This window comes from Myotis daubentonii, chromosome 16 (genome assembly GCF_963259705.1).
Source record: "Myotis daubentonii chromosome 16, mMyoDau2.1, whole genome shotgun sequence".
In the NCBI taxonomy this organism is placed as follows: Eukaryota; Metazoa; Chordata; class Mammalia; order Chiroptera; family Vespertilionidae; genus Myotis; species Myotis daubentonii.
Window position 1 is genome coordinate 47,596,071 of NC_081855.1, and position 18,599 is coordinate 47,614,669.

At 52.5% G+C, this 18,599-nt stretch overlaps 1 protein-coding gene across 6 annotated transcripts; it reads right to left on the reverse strand.

The window, feature by feature from the left end:
- Window positions 1-3,948: 3,948 nt before the first annotated feature.
- Window positions 3,949-16,907, reverse strand: NFE2L1 (NFE2 like bZIP transcription factor 1). Of its 6 annotated transcripts, none has more exons than XM_059670741.1 (6): window positions 15,704-16,907; window positions 13,229-14,266; window positions 7,741-7,923; window positions 7,265-7,354; window positions 6,882-7,040; window positions 3,949-5,623 (listed from the first exon to the last, which is right to left on the reverse strand). In XM_059670741.1, exons 2-6 carry the CDS (start codon window positions 13,736-13,738, stop codon window positions 4,349-4,351), a joined length of 2,217 nt encoding a protein of 738 aa, XP_059526724.1. In that variant the 5' UTR covers window positions 13,739-14,266; window positions 15,704-16,907; the 3' UTR covers window positions 3,949-4,348. The 6 variants fall into 6 exon arrangements, with proteins under 6 accessions (XP_059526724.1, XP_059526727.1, XP_059526722.1 ...); XM_059670744.1 differs by having other exon boundaries at window positions 7,741-7,956; window positions 14,031-14,266; window positions 15,704-16,905; XM_059670739.1 differs by having other exon boundaries at window positions 7,741-7,956; window positions 15,704-16,903.
- Between the last annotated feature and the right edge of the window lie 1,692 nt (window positions 16,908-18,599).

The window sequence follows — 18,599 nt, forward strand, 5'->3', positions numbered from 1 at the left end:
GAGTTTCTAACTAATTCTGAACACAACTCTTTAGCAAGGTCCCATACTCTTCTCAGGAGACAACTGGTGCACTGAATTCTGTTAATCGGCTAATTTAGGCAGATGTGCATTTTCAAAGAATCCCTGGACAGAACAAGGACTAGAAATCAAATCAGGTGTTCAGTTTCACATGTATTCCCCAGAGTCCCCATATGGCTCCACAATGAAGTCAGAACTAGAGGCAAGGAAAATGACTAACCCCTCTGTGAGAGAGAAGGTAAAGGTGAAAGAAGGGTTACTGTTCTTGGTACACTGACAAACTGACACACATATTTTGGTCTATGGGTCACTATTCACTTTCCAGATGAATCGGTGGTAAGAAAACAATCTCTTAGGATAACCAAGCACCTAGGTTTTGCTAGAGAATTTCTACACTTGGCTGGGAAAACAACTTCCAGAGAGGCAGACACCAACCTGTACCTTATTGGCATATAGATAGCTTCAGTAAGAAAACAGACTCTGGCTGCAGATGCCCTAAAACTACTGATTTAGTCTGAGCTGCTAACGCTGTTGCTCTGGCTTTGGCCAGGTGATTCAGTTGGGTTGGAGCTCTCTCCACAGGCACCAAGGTTGCAGGTCTGATATCATGTCAGGGCATATGCAGAAAGCAACCAATGAATGCATAAGTGGAACAATAAATCAATGTTTCTCTCCCTAAAAATCAATTTAAAAAAATAAAGCTGTTGCTCTAAGTTGGTGCCTACTACATGTGGAGGGAGGCTTGAGGGTGTTTGGGTTATTTTTTTCTGCAAGGCACTTGGTTTTTCCAGCTATTTGCTAAATAAACCTGAAGAGCAGCAAGTCCTGGTGTAACCTGGGGCTGTAAAAGCAGGGAATAGGGCAGCCTGAGGAAGTTGAGGTTCTTTGGAAAGTACTGCCCCGTTCACCAGCTGTTTGACTAGTTGCTGTTGAGCTTTCCCTAGAAAAGGTGAGGAGTCAGCGACGGAGGCCAGGTATTGTAGACACTGTCTCTAGATCACTATTTTACCCTTTCAGTTTTTATTTTTCCTATTTTTAATGATACTGGAATAGCCCCTGCTTCATTGGTGAGATCTGCAGGGCAGGTGTTGAAACAGTCTGTTTCCATCTCACATGAATGATGATGTATGGGAAATTGGTTTGAATGAAGCTTAGGAGTGTTGAAGTCAAGACAAAGCAAGTCTTCTACCCCTGCCCAAGCAGGCCATGCTGAAATTTGGTCTTTAGTTAAGGATTGAGGCCTGCTCATATCTCTTTGCCAACCCTAGAATCTCGGCTCACTTCTTGTCTTTTCACAAGCCTTACTTGAGTGAGTCCTATCTTCCTGGCAGAAAAAACCTTGAAGCTGGAACACCCACTCCACCAGCCAGCAGCAAAAGAGGTCAGCCCCCCAGCAGTGCTGACCAACTTGGACGGAAGCCCCATCTAATCAGCATGATCCTAGATACAACTGTAGATCTCTCCATACGGGGACATGGGGAAAGGGGGTGACAAAAATACTTTCTCAGAATAGAGGCAACACTAGTAAAGGGGGTGAGAGGAATGTTTCACTTAAAACCTTTTACATCTCAAGCTAAAAAAGAAGTTGCAAAACAAAATAAAAGTTATAACCTAATACTGTTAAACCAAAATATGTATTTGTTTCTAGGAGGAATACAAAAATATTACTTTATGAATTTTACTTGTCAATTTATTCTTCTACGTAACAATTTGTATTTTTTTATTAGCAGTGAATTTTTTAAACTTAATTTTTAGACTATTTTTGTTTTTCACTTCAAGAATCTTGGTTTTATCTGACAAATGCTTAATTCCTAATGCAGGAAGAGCTCTTGTTGGTATGACCAATCCTTTTCAACTAGAGGTAAGGGGAAAGCCATTGTAAATTGAAATAAGTTTAAGAAATCAGTATTGTTCCTGGAATTCTATTCCATCCCTTAGGATAAACTAGCAGCATCACTAAGGACTAGGCTGAGCCAGGTCACACAGTGGTGCAGGGAAATTAGAGATCACAGGTTGTTACTAGGATCATGGCTTCTGGTCATAAACCTTGTCCTGAACTGCTTCTCAGCCTTTTGGCCAAGACCAAGTGTGTAAATCTTGTCCAGTAATCTCAGACTGCCACTGAGTATTCATTACTTGGGCATTTGGCACCTACCTCAAGATGGGCATATGGCAGTTCCAGCATCCACCCAGTACCTTGCAGCATTCAGCACTTCCAAGACTTGTTAAGGCAGAGGTGTGTGTGTGTCAGATTTCAGTTACCTTGGCTGGGGCTTTCCGATGCCTCAAAACCTGGGGTCTGGCTTCCTGCTGCTCTCGTTCTGTGGCCATGCTATTTTACACTGAAACACTTGGCATGCCCTTTGAGAAAAGCCAAAAGGATTCTGAATCCTTCCTCTGAGGGGATTCAGCTGGTATACCTTGTGAACAGGTACCTAACACCTGCTTGGAAAGGTTATTAATACAGTATTTAAGACTATTGTCTTTTCTAAATTACTGTCAACCCACCTTCCCAGGTAAGCTCTGCCCTAGCCACACAATGGCCAGCCCTCCTATTTACTGTTTAAATTCAAGGTAGGGAAAAATTGCACTTGAGAATGAATCATCCATTTTATTTTATTTTGTCATGTGCTCACAACCTCTCTTCTCCCTTCCCTGGCAGGTCACAGATAAATTAAAAATAAAATCTACAAGGAAAATAATTTATAAAAGCACTCCCAGGCTCATGCCTTCTATCTCTACTGCTCAATTAATGTGTTACCCCTCCCCCAAAGTGGGGAGAACCAGCATTTCCCCCATTCAACTCCTGCTAGTCCAGAGTGTACCCCAGAACCAGACAAGGAGGGGGAGGGGCAGCAGTAGCACACAGTTAAAAATAAAGACACTGGTCCTGGAACCATATGGCCACCTTGGCACTCCCCTCTCTGCTCCCCCCAGGCAGTCCTCCAGGAGCCCTTGCTGAGCTCAGGGTGCTGAGAAGTTGCCTATGGCCAAGAGCCTGGGGCAGGGGAAGATGCTGTAAACCTCCATTCATGCACTTCTAATCCTCCTAGGAAGAAACTCAAAGAAGAAAGCAGACAGAGACCTCAGGACGGAGGAGAAAAATCCCAAATGTTCACACAGTTACACGGAGTCTTTATGGCAAAGAGAACATTTAGCAGCTTTGAATATTGGGGTATCTCCTTTTTACTCAACACAAGCATCCTAGACCCTATAAGTGAAACAGGGCTCAAGCCCTAAAAAAAAATCAAAGCGCAAGAAACTCTAAGAGGACTAGTATTTTGTTGCTGGGTTTTGTTTTGGCTTTTTCCAGTGACAAGCCCAGTTGTTGGTGGGAGGTCTGAGGGGTCACTCCCCAGTGTTGTGCTGAATACTACCTGGCTTTTCCACATCATCCCCCTGCCTCAGAGCAGCCCCCAGAAGGCTGTAGGCCCATCACTGGGGGCATTGCCAGCACCCAGCTACAGAAGAGCCCTGGGCAGCTGGTGAGGGGCAGGGAAGAGAACAGCATTTGCATGCAGGCTCTGGTGAAGTCATGGGAACCTCAGCTCAGGGGTGACTGGGCACCAGGGAGATGAAGTGGCGGGACAGTGAGTGGCATGCTTGGTGTTGGGGCTGCTGCAACACGGGGTCTTGCGACCCTTTCCTGTTCAGTATCCTTTAATCCTAACCCTCTAAACAGGTGTCGGGTCCTGGTAGCTCCCCTTGTTGAAACGTTCAAGGAGTTATCTAAGAGCTCCCCTTCATGGATATCAAGGTGTGGGAGCAGAAAGAGTTCACAAAGCCCTTCCCAGAACTCACCTTGTCTGTGTCCACCCCTCCCCTGGAGTGAAGTGGGGTTTACTCACGCCAATGACCTAGTCCCACCTAAAACCTGCTGCCTGGAATCCTGGCCAGATTCAATCTTAACCTGCAGTTTTTTCTTCCAGCTTTGATTTTGATTTTTTTTTTTTTTTTTGGTTTTTCTTTCCTTCATTTCTTCCTGGAATGAGACTTTCTACTACTTTTCTCTCCTCTCACAAGTCCCTTCCTTCCCCTTTGTCGGCCTCCATCAATGCCATCACCACCCCACCCCTTCCCTCAAAGGAAAGGGGGATGGGTGAAGACCCTGTCCACCCAGACAGTCTGGCAACTTCGACATTCCCCAGTGGGGGAAGCTCAGCCAGACAGTGCCTATGCCCGCCTCTTCCTGTCCACTGACCCACAGTCATCCCATCTGAGATCTATTGGATAACAAGGCATTCAAGTCCCCCACTGTAGGTCCAGGTCCAGGCCCAGCCCTTCTCCAGTTTCAATCTTGGTGAGTGTCAACCCCCCTTCCTCCCCAGGCTCACTTTCTCCGGTCCTTTGGCTTCCTCTCCTGCCGCCGGGCCTGCTGGTCAGCCAGGGTGCGGGGAATGAGGAGGACACTACCATCCCCAGCGTACTGGAGAGCATACTGACTGGGAGAGTAGGGTTGCCCATTCTCATCTCGCAGCCGCCCAAACACCTCCTGATACAGGCTCTGAACCTTCTGCTTCATTTGCCGCAGGGACCGGAGGAACTCTACCTTCTCCCGCAGCAGTCGGGCTTTATCACGCTGCAGGTCCTCCACATCCCGCTTCAGGTTCAGGATGGTGTCCAGCTTGCGCTTCCGGCAGTTCTGCGCTGCCATCTTGTTCTTGCCCCGGCGCCGGATATCCCGGATGAGGCTTAGCTGGGCTTCGCTGAGCTGGTATTTGGACAGCAGCTCGTTGAATTCCTCCACAGGCAAGTTGATGATTTTGTCATTGGTGAAGGGGATCTTCATGGCTCGGGCTCGATGCTCGTCCCGGCTCATCTGCTTGTCAGAGTCAAGGGCACTGGGTGCCATGTTGTACGTGTGGTTGTGGCCCACATGCTCCAAGTAGGGCAGGCAAGAGAGCTGAGACGGATCCTGGTAGCTCATGCGGCAGAACTTGGAATATTCGGGCTGGTAGCCCACAGCGCCCTCCACCTCTTCTAGATCCAGGGTTTCAGAGTCAGAGCTGTAGCCAACAGCACCTTCCTCAGAAAAGGAGGAAGAGGCTGAGGAAGAAGCAGAGGAAGAGGAGGAAGAGGAGGAGGAGGAGCTGCCTTCAGAGCTGCTCAGGGAGGAAGGGCTATGGCTAGAGTCCAAGGAGAGGCCTGAGTCAGAGTCAAATTCCTCTTTAAGCTGGGAGGCCTGCACAGAGTTAAAGCCTTCTTCTATGGCCAGGTCCATCAGGCTGATCTCATCTAGCATGGCTTCATCTAACAGACCCCCCAGTGGGTCAGGCAGCTCAGGGCCTGCTGTGTCATTGGCTGTGCCATTGAGCTGGGGTGGAAAGAAGAGGCCTGACAGGTTGGTGGAGCCAAAGGTGGAGTGGAGGCTGGTGGAATTGCTGGGGACCAGTGGGAGCAGGGTGGAGCTGCTGGCCACAGGCAGGCTCTCCACCTCAGGGCTGAAAAGGGAGAAGTCCTGGCTGCAGCCCCCCAGGGACGCCTGATGCAGGCTGACATTCTGATTGATGGGAGTGTTGGGGGCAAGGCTATAGTTGGTGCTCAGTGGGTCTCCAGGAGGGTTATTGTACAGGATCTCATTTGTTGATGTGTTCACTTCCATGGCCTGAAAGGCAAGAAGAGTGTCACCTTTTCCTCAGAGTAGACTCCCCCCCCAGGTGAAGCTGAAGCTGAAGGCTAATATGAGCAGACACCCAACATAGGCACAACTGCATGGGTATAAAAACAAGAAACTGGAAATCAGAGCCCACGGCATCAGCTCCTGGCCCTAGTTGGTCCACCAGGCCTGGCAGAGATGGGTTCCTTCATATGGACTCCACTCCAATGCAGGACTGACCAACTCATGTTTGGCCAGACTCCCCCATCTTGAAGAGAGAGTAAGCAAACACCTAACACTGACTACCTCTTCATTGCAAAATCAGCATAGTAAAAAAAAGACCAAACCTTGGAATGAGAAAACTTAGCTGTACCACTTCCATGTGACCATGGGTATATCACGTAACCTATCTGAGCTTCCATGTCCTCACCTTTAAAATAATAAAGGGCTGCCCTAAGCTGGTTTGGCTCAGCGGATAGAGCCTTGGCCTGCGGACTGAAGGATCCTGGGTTCAATTCCAGTCAAGGGCACATGCCCGGTTGCGGGCTCGATCCCCAGGAGGGGGCATGCAGGAGGCAGCTGATCAATGATTATCTCTCATCATTGATGTTTCTATCTCACTTTCCCTTCCTATCTGAAATCAATAAAAATATATTTTAAAAATAAGTAATAGCCGAAACCGGTTTGGCTCAGTGGATAGAGCGTCGGCCTGCGGACTGAAGGGTCCCAGGTTCGATTCCGGTCAAGGGCATGTACCTTGGTTGTGGGCACATCCCCAGTAGATATGCAGGAGGCAGCTGATCGATGTTTCTCTCTCATCAATGTTTCTAATTCTCTATCTCTCTCCCTTCCTCTCTGTAAAAACTCAATAAAATATATTTTAAAAAAATAATAATAAAGGGCTGACTAGATAACTGTGCCAAGTGAAATAACGGTGGCTGTAAAGCATTACATGAACGTCAACTTAATGATAAACCTAGGGAGCCCCCAGCCAAGTGATTATCTGCTTGAAGGAAAAAAAGGAGGCATACCTAGGAAGCAGGCCCACTCTAAAAGGCTCAAGCCCTGGGGTTTTATCCCAAACCCCACTCCTGACTTGACCCCGTACCTCCCCAAGGAGATACCTAGACAGTTACCTCTCAGTGTTCTCACTTTCCTATGAGTCAGACAGATACGTTACTCTTTCTCTTCCCAGAGAGGGGAAAAGCAAGGAAGTGCTAAGATACCCCACACAAGGTCCCATGAGTTTGTGCTCTGAGAGTCCTACCTGCATTTCCATGATGGACATGAGATCTTGCCACTGCTGTTCCAAATCAAATGGTGACTCTGTCCCCGTCAGGAGAGGAGACAAGAGGTTGTTCTGAAGACCCGGGGGCTCACTCTCACTAGGCACTGCTTCGGTTAAGCTGGAAATGTCTGCTGGAAACTAGGGCAAAACACAGAGACTTCAACAAAGAAAAAAGGGAAGACCAGCCTTCTGCTTTCCTCCCAGAGACTACCATCTGAGGTTCTGTTCCTTCCTCTGATTTCACCCCCAGCAGCCAGGACAAGGCCAGCACCAAGAGTTGGCCTCTCAGGCAGCCCCGTAGGAACATTGTGTGCAGGCTACACCCTGCTGACTTGGTGGGCTCTCCCTGAAGTCCTGCTCACCTCAGCATTCTCCCCAAAGGGGCAGGTGGACTCCAGCAGCCTAAGGCACAATTCCAAAGACAGGGCTGTCTGGTTCTCCCCACCAGGCACCTGTGGCAACAGCAACTGTAAGTCTGACTGATCTGGGCTTTGGCTGCCTGCAGGCTTCCCCAAGGGAACACTGAAGGGAAGACCTGCGTGGTTGTAGGCCCACACTCTCCCTCTGTTTCCGGGCTAATGACAGACGTAAGTCCCAAACTCTAGGGGAGAACAGGGAAGGTAAAAGAGTCCTGATGCAAGTAGGAATCTGCTAGGTGCTTTGCCTCCTCTGTGCTGTTTGTTACCAAAGCCTGGCCCCTCTACTTCTATTCTTCCACTCTTTTCTCAGCCCACTCACTGTGAGAGACCCCAACCCAAAGTATACACTCAGGTCCATCCCACAAGACACAACTGCCTTTTAAAGATAAGTTTCCTGGAGTGAGCAGAGGTGGGAGTACCTGGGCAGGGAAGCTCTCCCCAGTTTCTCCATCCACTAGCAGGTTTCGTGCCAGAACTTCTTCTCCTTCTCCTGGCCAGGTGTCCTCCTGCTCCACTCCATCTTGTAGTTCCTTATCCACATCTTGTTCTTTCTGGCGATGACTATAGTCAAAAATCTCACGCCCAGCCCCCAGGTCAATATCCTGTCGCCAAAGTATGTCAATCAGATCTATGTCCTGAAAGACAGATCACCATGACTTTAGCTCTGGATCTAGGGGCCCCTTCCTGCCTCTCAAGAGGTCCTTCCTAGCATCGCTCCGATTATTCCCTCCCAGGCCTACAGCTCCCCGCCTCTATCCCCTGCCCCCCACTCTGCATCAGCAAGGCTTCATCCATCCATTTCCAGACACCAGCCTGCAAAAACCAATAGCATACCCATCACCATACCAGTCTGGGGGCTTAGTATCCGCACCAGAAACACCCCAGCTGAAAGGCAGGGCACCTCATCGCTATGCCAGAAGGAAGGTGGAAGTTAAGAGGCATTTCTCATTTGGGGAATGGGAATCCCTTAAAACAGGGTTTGTAGGAAGCTGGCCACAGCAAGCAAGGGCAAACTGTCATGCAGAATTGCTTCGATGGTGGCCAGGCTTGCATCAGCCTATGGTACCATTTCATTTGCATAAAGGGGTGGGCTGGGCTGGAGAGGAAAATCCCTGCATTTGCAACCACCTGATGAAACCAATGACAATGACAGGCTGTCACCAGCCATTCCCCCTTCCCTGGCTGAGGCAGGAGTAAGGCTGAACACCCACAACTCTTAAAGCCCAGGCTCACCTCAAGATCCATCCCTGCCTGAATCCTCACTCTCCAGCTGATCCTAACAAGCTGCCGCTCCCAGGAGAGCTTCAAGCAGTCAGCTGATCCTCACTGGGCACCCCACCCCTGCCAAGGCCAGCCCCATAGTGCCCCCTCACACCAGAGCTCTCACGCCCTTACCACACCCCAGGACTCACTGACTCCCCATCAGTCAACCCACTCAAGGACATAGCCTCCATCACCACTTGGCCACAGCTGCTGCCTCAGGTACCAAAACACCCACTCCTGGCTCTACCCTGGTGGCTCCTGCACCAACTGCGACCCCCCACTGCCACCAGCGTAGAACCCGAGTAAATAGCTATTGGAGCTTTTCTACACATGACACCTCCTATAGCTAAAGAAACCCTACTGTTGGCTTCCATTCAGGTTAAGCCGGCACTTTTCAGAAAGCAATATCCTTAGATTAGACCCACCTCCCTAGCCCTTATCAGGTATCCTTTCCCACTATAACCCTCCTTGATCCTAAGACCTCCCACCAGGTGTACCTCTCCTTTTGGTCTCCCCGCATACACCAACCTGAACAGAAGCCCTGGACCCAGGAGCAGAGTGGGGCTGGGCCACCCGTTGACCAGCCAGCAAAGAGTTAAGGGGCCTGCTCCCTTTGGCAGGGCCCCCACCACTGTGAGAGCTGCGGTCCAGGCGGGTCATGTTCTGCGAGATGAGCCCCAGGGCAGCCGGTGCCGGGAAGCCGGACAGGGGGCTGCAAGGAGCTCTTGGCTGGCAGGGAGCACACCAGGCTGGAAGGGTGGCCCCGTGCTAGCTCGGAGGGGCCTGAGGAGGTGCCCCGCCCGTACAGCTGCCTGGGCGGCCCAGCCCAGCCCTCTTCCTCCATCCTTGAGCAGCCCCCTCCCACCTCACAACCCCAGTTCCACTCAGGCGCCCAGCAGCCCCCACCCTGAGCTCACCGCAGAGGCTGCAGTGAGATGGGACTCCCACCCCATGCTCCGTGCTCAAGCTGCAGAGGAAAGCAAGCTTCCTCCTAGGCCTATCCTCCCACTCCTCCCTCTCTTCCCATCCCCACGCCCCCCAAACTTGTTACCTAGGCTGCAGCAAGGAGCCAATCCCCTCCCCCTCCCACCCCGCAGGTCACTGCTGAGGCTGCGGAGAGCCAATCCCCTCCCCCAGGTCAGCAGCTGGGCTGCGGAAAGAGCCAATCCCCTCCCACTGTCGTTACCTAGGCTGCGACGAGAGCCAATCTCCTCCCCCAAGTCTCCGCTGGAGATGCGGAAAGAGCCAATCCCCTCCCACCGCCTGTTACCTAGCTGCAGCCCAGAGCCAATCTCTGCACCAGGGCAGCTGGAGAAGCTGCCGCAAGGAACCAGCCCATCCCAGGGCCGCCTCCTCTCCTCAAGGAGACGCACCCAGGGGCGGGCAGCCCCACCCAGCCCAGAAAGCCAGTGCGGGTGGGGCAGTGAGAGCCCGGGGGGGAGGGGGGCCACTCCTTCCAGTCGCATCCAGCTTACCCAGCCCACTCAGGACTGGGCAGACACTCCTCCTGAAGCTACTGCGGGAATTTAAGTTCTTCCCTGGAAATGGAAGTTTTCCCGTTCCCCAGGAGGATTGTGGCCAGTTGTCCTCAAGCCCAAGGATGACAAGCCAGGCTGGGCAGGAACCCAGTGTATCCAGATCCAATGTGAGCCAGGGGCTTTGTCACTCTACAACAGGCCAGATGAGAGGAAGGGAAAATGCCATTTGCCCATGTGCAGCCATGTCACAGTGCTGGCCAGGCCTACCAAGAGGTGGGAGCCATGAGCCTGAAGGCCAGCACTGAAGGAGACAAGTGTTCTGCACCACCCACAATGTTGGGGCCACAAACATGTCCCTCGCTTTGCTCAAGAGTATTCTCTGCCTGACCCTGGCCCACATCTCTAAAGGAGGAAAGAAACCTGACAGAGTCAGCATCACATTCTGACTCCGACCCTCACTGCTGCTCCCCTTGAGCCGAAAGTCAGGTCGGGGACAGTGTGCTCTCCTTGGTCACAGACGGCTCCTTGCCTGGGAAGAGCTGTACACAGGCCACCCTGGCCCTAGGCAGAGTGCCAACCTCGAGGGGAATCCTATCCCTGACAAGGGCCTGGGCTATGGCTGTCCATCGAACAGGCCTGGCAGCAGGGGAGCACTGCCACCCAGGGATAATACCAGCTCCAGCAATGCCTGTCACATGCTCTAGACCTGGGTATTTTTATCCCTGAGTTGCTGAGGAAATGTTGTTCTAGACACATAATAATCCTCCCTTCCCCCATACCCAGCCTGGGCCCCTAATGCTGACCCACCGCCAGCCCCCAAAGGGAGTAGCGAAGGCCGAGTGTCACAGAAAACATAACCTTCATGAAGGCCAAGAAATGGAGGAAAGCAGGGTCAAAGTCCCACCCCATTCCACTCCAACCCAGCCACATTACATCCAAAACATCCCATCCCAGGAGAGCTCCCAGCAGGAATAGGAATGGAGCTCCCCCTGCAGGGTTCCCAAGAGCAAGCCCAGTTACACCCATTCCCTGGGGGAGCTACCCTGGGGAAGGAGGAAGCTAGGCTGGGAGGCACACGTCTTCAGGGCACACGTCTTCAGACCACTGTGCCAAGGCGAGTCCATCTGAAGTAAATGGACAGAGAAAGAAGAAGAGAGGTTCAAGTTCCCAATGGCGCTGTAAGAATCTAAGAAAAGCCGAAACCGGTTTGGCTCAGTGGATAGAGCGTCGGCCTGCGGACTGAAAGGTCCCAGGTTCGATTCTGGTCAAGGGCATGTACCTTGGTTGCGGGCACATCCCCAGTGGGGGGTGTGCAGGAGGCAGCTGGTCGATGTTTCTCTCTCATCGATGTTTCTAACTCTCTGTCTCTCTCCTTTCCTCTCTGTAAATACTCAATAAAATATATTAAAAAAAAAAAAAAGAATCTAAGAAAAAATGCAATGCGGGAGGGGAGGGTAAGCTAGAAGGGGGCAATGGGGCAAATAAGGGGACAACATATGTAAGACTTTAAACAATAAAGATTTTTTTTAAATGCACTGGAAACCCTAGCCAGTGTGGTTCAGTGGACAGAATGTCGGCCCTTGGACTGAAGTATCCCGGGTTTGATTCCGGTCCAGGGCACATACCTTGGTTGCAGGCTCGACCCCGGCCCTGGTCAGGGCACATGCAGGAGGTAACCAATCGATGTGTCTCTCTCACATGGATGTTTGTTTCTCTCTGTCTCTTGCCCTCCCTTCCACTCTCTACAAATCAATGGAAAAATATCCTCGGCTGAAGATGAACAGAAAATGCACTGAAAGGTAAGGAATGTTCCTGTCTCGCCTGCTCAGATAATTCTAATCTCTTTCAAAGTAGCTCCAGTATGAGCCAGCTGAGCAGTAAAGCAACCGGGCACTGCTGACATTTGGGGCCAGATCGGTCTGTCATTTGGGGGACGGTTCTGTTTTTTAGGAAGTTTAGCAGCATCCCTGAACTCTCCCCACTAGATGTCAATAGCACCTCTAGTTGTGACAACCAAGTGTCTCTAGACATTGTCACATGTCCCCTGGGGAGCAAAATCACCCCCAGTTTAGGACCTCTGGCCCAGAGGAAGCCACACGCTTTGAGTCACTAACATTCAGAGAACTGAGCTCAGGAACAGGCTCAAGTGCAGGACAGAAGAAAAAGCCTGGTCTGACTAGTGGGCAGAAAGAGCCAAGTTCAGTATCTGTAACACCTTTTACATCCCCTCTCCCCACCCAGCACCACCACGAACACTCAGGTCTGGAAAACCCAGGCTAGTGCAATCCAGTCTTCTTTTCTTAATGGCCGGAAGACTGCAGTGGCCTTTTTTCTCAAACTCCTTGGGGTTGAGTGGCAAGCCAGGGCCAAACATAGAGCTCAAAGCCATCTTATCATCATGTTGGTGGGACAGGGGCAGTTGTAGCCATTCACGTTATTAAAATCGATTACATCACTTTCTGCCCAGAACAGTATGTCAGCCACATGTCAGGAGCTAAAGATCTGACAGCTCAAAGCTAGCGGGCTCGGGCAACAGGATGCATTTCCTCTTCTGCTCCCAGCCTCACCTTCCTACTCCCTACAGTGGGCCTTTAGCAAAGAGGGAGCCTTGGTCCTCACTGGACCGAGAATAACGATCTAAATCTACCCCTTGGCTCAGGCCCAGGACAGCGGACTTATCAGGACCTTAAAACAACAACAGGACTGACCACAAGGGAGTAGAACTTCAGGATATATATGTGTGTTTTGATGTGGGGGGAGGTACAAGGCAAGAGTCCACAAAATATTTGTGTCTTAGCAACAGATATACACGGCATCAAAGCCCATCACAACATGACTCCCTCCCCCATCCCGGGGCCTCCAGGAGTCATGTTGAAATCCAAGCAGTAAACACACTGGCATGTTCTAGGAACCTCCCACTGCCCTGACGGTACATTTAGAGGTGGGTCAATGGTTCAACACAGGAAATGCTGCTCCCAGGCCCCAATCCTAGTCAGACAATTCAGCTCATTCCTATTCAAGAACAATGCCTGAGACATCCCCCCACCCCCAGCCCAACCTCTGGTTCTTTACAGGAGTTAGTACCATAGACCACAGTCCTCCAGGACCAGCCAATCCCCACCCCCAACCCAACCCCTCCCACCCACCCCGCCATGTGGCCACTAACCTCTTTGGTTAAGTCTCCACTGACTGGAGGGGCTACAGCCCCCAAATCCTCCAAATCTTCGCTGAATCCCTGCTCCGTTTCGCTTTCTCGCACCCCGTTGTCTGGGCCTGTCACATCCTGGAGGCCGCTGGAACTCTCGAGGGCAAGGCCCGAGCTGGGCTGGCTGCCGGAGACAGACCCCTCCGGGTCCCGGTGGACCAGCCAGGCGTTCACCTCGGTGGTGGGCACCTGGAGCCTGTCCAGGGCCCTCACCTGACTGAGGAGCCGCCGGGCAGTGAAGTAATTGTCCAGGTCTATGCTCTTGGGGTGGATGCCATAGCCATCCAAGGTATTCCTCAGGTTGTGGAACTGGGTCTGAGTGTAGGCAGAACTGGGCCCCAGGATGATCTCCCGGAGTGGGGGGAGCTGTGAGGTCAGGTAAGTATCCACGTCCACCCGCACCCCAATCAAACTCAGCAGAATGGTGAACTGGAGGAGTCCTTCCGTTAAGTATTTCTTCAGAGAAAGCATTGCTGAAGGACCACAACGTTTGTGTGTTTTGGTTTTTAAATCTTCCAAAAGACAAATCAAGGCCACTGCTCTGCTGCTCCAGCCAGCCAGTCACCCCCCACTCAACGCCAAGCCCCCACCCCACCCTGGCTGAACACCGGGGCTGAGCTCCCTGAAGGCCTCAGAGGAAAGCACAGCCCGTGGAGCCAAGGCCACACTCCAGACCACATTCACTTTTCCCTTCCGGACACCTCACCTCTGAAAGTACACAGCTCCTAACCCAGGCCAGGCCCTCAGGGTCCACGTGACTTACTGTCTCCACAGTCCACATACAGTCACTTCCTCACTCCCATTAGTCGTCCTCTCTGTCGATTCCACTGCAGGCTGTTCTCGGGAACAGCTGATGGGGGGTGTTGTTTTTTGTGGGGTTTTTTGGTGTGTGTTTTTCTTCCTAAGGTTTATTTTCTTTGGCTGGAGCTACAGGCCTTTTGTCTTGGGGTCAGAGCGTCCCACCTCCTCCACTCTTACCAGGAGGGTTTCCAGAGAAACCTGAAATGGGAATCACAGAGCAACAGGGTAAGATGCCATAATTTTCACACCATGATCAAGGCAGAAGGTAGGAAACACATTAAAAGGCCACTTTTACAAGAGGAAAAATAAGTCAGTCATTATACGCCCTGAACAAAAACCTTTTATAGACACAACTATGAAAGGAAGTATTGCTCACAAAGGATCAAAGGATCCCTGTTTCTGCAGATGAAACTCTCCAGGCCCTAAAACATGGCTTGTTATGAAGAAGCAGACCATGCCCAGAGCATCCAAAATATTTTACCTGTGATCTGACTCACCAACCCTCCCTCCAGCCCAGACACACACCACCCAGCTTCTACTTCAGCACAAGCCCACTGCCCATCGCCAAGGAAAGCTGGCTGCCCATCTCTCCGGAGAAAACTGCCCACGGTCCTTGTCCCTCCCCTCTTCCCACGGGGAGCGGGCGACCGTTCACGGATGAGAGTGTGAAAGGACACGAGGAACACGGCCAGGCCACCACGTCACGGAAGAGGACGATGCCTTTTATTTTCTCAACTTTGAAATCTGATTTCCCTTTCCCATCTCACATTTAAAAATATAAAAATGGGGGGGTGGGGGGGCGGGAAGGGGAGGGGAGCCAGGATGATTCGGTCCGGCATTTGCATGGGCAGGTTTTATTTTCGCTCACATGACCTTCTGAGCCCAAACAGAGGCTGTGGCAAAGTTCTCCACCCGACAGCCAAGTGGGGAGGGAGTAAGTCTGCTTTCGGTTTCTGGCCTCTGCTTCTGAGCTATTAACCTTGTAAACCAAGACACAGTGCTGTCGGCCGGTAGGAGCCACCTGCCAACTCCATCCTAAGGGAGGAAAGGGACCTACACCTGCAACACACACCCCTTGCTTGGCTAAGAGTAAACACAACTGCGACCCAGAGTTTCAGCTGACACTGCCCTCCTGTCCTCACGCAAGTTATTGCTAAAGGCCTCCAGAAATTAGCGATCGAGGAAGACCAGAGGCCTCTGGTGCGAGCCCAGCCCCAACCTGCCCCGGATACCCGAGTCCGGCTGACACCGAGTCGCCATGCCCGCTCCCGACGCCTCCGACCCCGGCCGCTGGGGCGGCAGCGAACAAGTGCTACTTCCCCGGCCTTGACCCACCCTCGCGGCCAAGCCCCATCGCGCCCCGCGCCGTGGCCCCACCCCGCGCCCGGGCCCCGGCCTCACACCACGCCTTCTCGCGCGCTCAGCCGCCCCAGCCCCACCCACCCGGGAGCGGGCCGGCTCCACGGGCGCGCGGCCCCTCCCGGCCAGGCCCGGGGCCCGACCCCCACAGCCACCCGGCTCGGCCGCCCGCTCCCGCCTCCTGCCCCTCAGCTCCACCCCGCCGCCCTTCAGCCCTGAAGTCTCGGCCCCGCCACGCTGCCCGCCTCTCGTCAGGGAAAATAAGATGCCGGATACCCGCTGCTGAGCTCGGCGTCCGCCACGGCTGCCACAGCAGGTCCGCCACTCGAATCCCCGCCTCGCCGCAGCTGCCGCCGCCGCCGCCGCCGCCGGCCGGCCTAGAGCTTCCCCAGCCTCCGCTTCCCTCCCCGCCTCCTCCTCCCACCTCACTTGCAAGCCCGCCCTCCGCGGCCAACACGTTTCTCCAATCAACGAGCCGAGACCGTGGCCGTCGCCGGATGTCACGTTGATTGACAGGAGAGGAGGCCCAATGGCTGAGTTTCTTCCGCCTCCTTTTCCCCATTTCCCAAGACGGGCATGATTCACGGCCCAATGGGCGTGTAAGCCCGCCCCCACGGCGTGGGCCCTCCAATAAGTGGGGCGAAGGGCCCTCTCGCCCCCGGCATCCGGGCCCCCACGGCCATGCGCCGGCCACAGTGGGTATTACGAGCTGGGTGCGGAGTAAACTGTGCAGGCTGAGCGCTTCCAGGGCCTTCTTCGGCCGGGGGAGAAGGGCTTGGGACTGGGAGGTAGTGTCGCCGCCGAAGCGCGGGACCCCCCCCTTTGAGGGTTCCTACGGTGACTTGCAAAAGTCCAGTGCGACCCGAGGGGCGGGTCGAAGCGGAGTACAGAGCATGTGTTCCGCGTGGTGGCGACGCTGGTGTCGCCATCTTGGGTGCTGGCAGCGGAAACCGCTTTGCCAGCTTTCGCTTCGCGTGGAGGCACGCCCCTCGCCAGCCTAGGATGGTGGCACCTCCGTCCCGGGCTCGGGCCACATCGCGGGAACAGCCCTGGGAACGGGTGGTCCCGACGGTGGAGGGGCGTTGCCGGTGTGCGGGATGCGGGGTAATGAGCGATGTTCGTCGGGATGAGACCTCCCGGAAGAGTGCCGCCTCCTCTCCGCTCTTCTCCCCGCCCAGCCTCCCACGGAGCTTGGTCTTGCCTCTCAGGAACTTTTCTCAGTGTCCAGTGTTCTCCGATCTCGTCTAGCCAACATCTTGGTGATTTTTCAAACGTGTGTTTCTATCTCCAGCATCACTTGGGGAACTCGTTACACCCGCCAATGCTGAGGCCGCCTGCCTGCTTATTAAAGGGCTTGGTAACGTCTTCTTTCAATCCTCACCCACGGTAATGATTTCACTGGTTTTTAGAGGAAGGGGGAAGCCGGGCGAGAGAAACATCCATCAGACTCCTCCGTTACCTGCCCCCACCTCGATCAAACCTGCAGCCGAGGCACGTGCCCGGGCCTGGCTCAGCCCAGCAGCCTGTGGGTGCACAGCCCCCGGAGCCGATGGCCAGCGCGCAGCCGGGGCCGCTGATGCAGCTGGTGGGGAGGCCACATGGAGGCGATCCCGGAGTGGCAGTTTGTGGTGCCTTGTTCCCAGCTGGGGGACAAGAAGGTGTCAACTCCTGTTCTTAACTCCCTGGGAGACCCCGGTCACCTATTGGTCCTTGTACAGCTAAGGAGGAAGCCACCGGTAACCTGTCAAATCAGAGCGTCGAGGCCATCACGTGTTTGGAGAGTTAGGAGGCCGAATTTGGGGTGTTTCACCGATTATCAAGCACTTTCACCACATGTTACCATTAAACCACCAAAACACCAGCATCCATTCACGGAATCCTCCATTAGTTACCCCTTTCAAATACTGACCCGAAGAGCACATGGTTTAGCCCGGCCAGTGTGGCTCAGTGGTTGAGCACTGACCTATGAACCAGGAGGTCACAGTTGCATTCCTGGTCAGGGCACATGCTGATCCCCAGTGTGGGGGTGCAGGAGGCAGCCAATCAGTGATCCTCTCTCATCGTTGATGTTTCTATCTCTCCCCCTCCCTCTCTGAAATCAATAAAAATATATTTTAAAAAAACAAAGAGCACATGTTTTAGTTCTTTTTACTACGTGTCTCTGGTAAATGCTACAATATAAACTCCATGAGGACTAGAATTTTGAGCATTAACTGTTGAGTCTTCAAAACCTAGAACAGTGCCTGGTGCTTAGTAGACAATAAATACTGAATAATTAAAGGAGCTCAAGCAGGCAGGCCTGTCATTAGACGTTTCTGTTAAAAGCAGAAATTAATACTTGAAGGAGGTGGGTTTTGAAGGAGATGGCATATTGCCAAGGAAATCAGAGACCAGCCCCTGAATTAATAAGACCATGAAGGTTAATACTAATGGATAAGAAAGGAGGAGAAAGGAGGTGTGATCATTAATTCTAAGAACATACTAAGGGGGGTGAGAAGAAATACTTTAAAAATAGAACTAAAAGATGTCAAGGCTAGACTAACGTTACAGGGCTTAATACTATTTTGAGAAGGTGGAACAAGAGGCTGCATACTAAGTGTGGTCATTTGTTTGACACAGCAAGTACAGAACCACTAGAGGCCAGAAATCCGTGCAAGGGGCTTGGCCCTCGCAGCTGCGGCCCTTGCAGCCCCGGCTTCGTCTGGAAGGTCATCAGGAAGGTCGTTCGGCCATCGGTCTAATTAGCATATTACGCTTTTATTATTATAGATTTTAAACACTGACACAGTTAAACACACACACACACACACACACACACAAGCAAAAAACCCTTCCTGGCCACGTGGCTCAGTTGGTTGGAAGCACTGTCCCATATACCAAATTGTTCTGGGTTTGATTCCCGGTCAGGGCACATACCTGGGTTTCGGGTCCAATCCCCCTGATTTGGATGCGTACAGGAGGTGACCAATAGATAGCTTTCTCTCACATTGATGTTTCCCTCCCCCTTCCTTTCTCTAAAATCAATGGACATACCCTTGGGTGAGGATTTTTTAAAACTGGGCAGTCTTTTATGGGGAGTACTGGGAAAGTCCGTTTGTATTTCCCAAGTCCCTTTTAAGCTGTACAGCACAGTACCAGGTGCCTAGGACAAGAAATGAAGCCATATGGTAGA

Bases quoted from the DNA above. Each gene is read 5' to 3' on its own strand.
- NFE2L1 (XM_059670739.1), bottom strand. From the start codon at position 13,738: ATGCTTTCTCTGAAGAAATACTTAACGGAAGGACTCCTCCAGTTCACC. The intron at 7,957-13,228 runs GTTAGTGGCCAC...TCTGTCTTTCAG, and splicing joins GTGGAGACTTAACCAAAGAG to GACATAGATCTGATTGACAT. The intron at 7,355-7,740 runs GTACTCCCACCT...CTGTTGCCACAG, and splicing joins GGGAGAGCTTCCCTGCCCAG to GTGCCTGGTGGGGAGAACCA.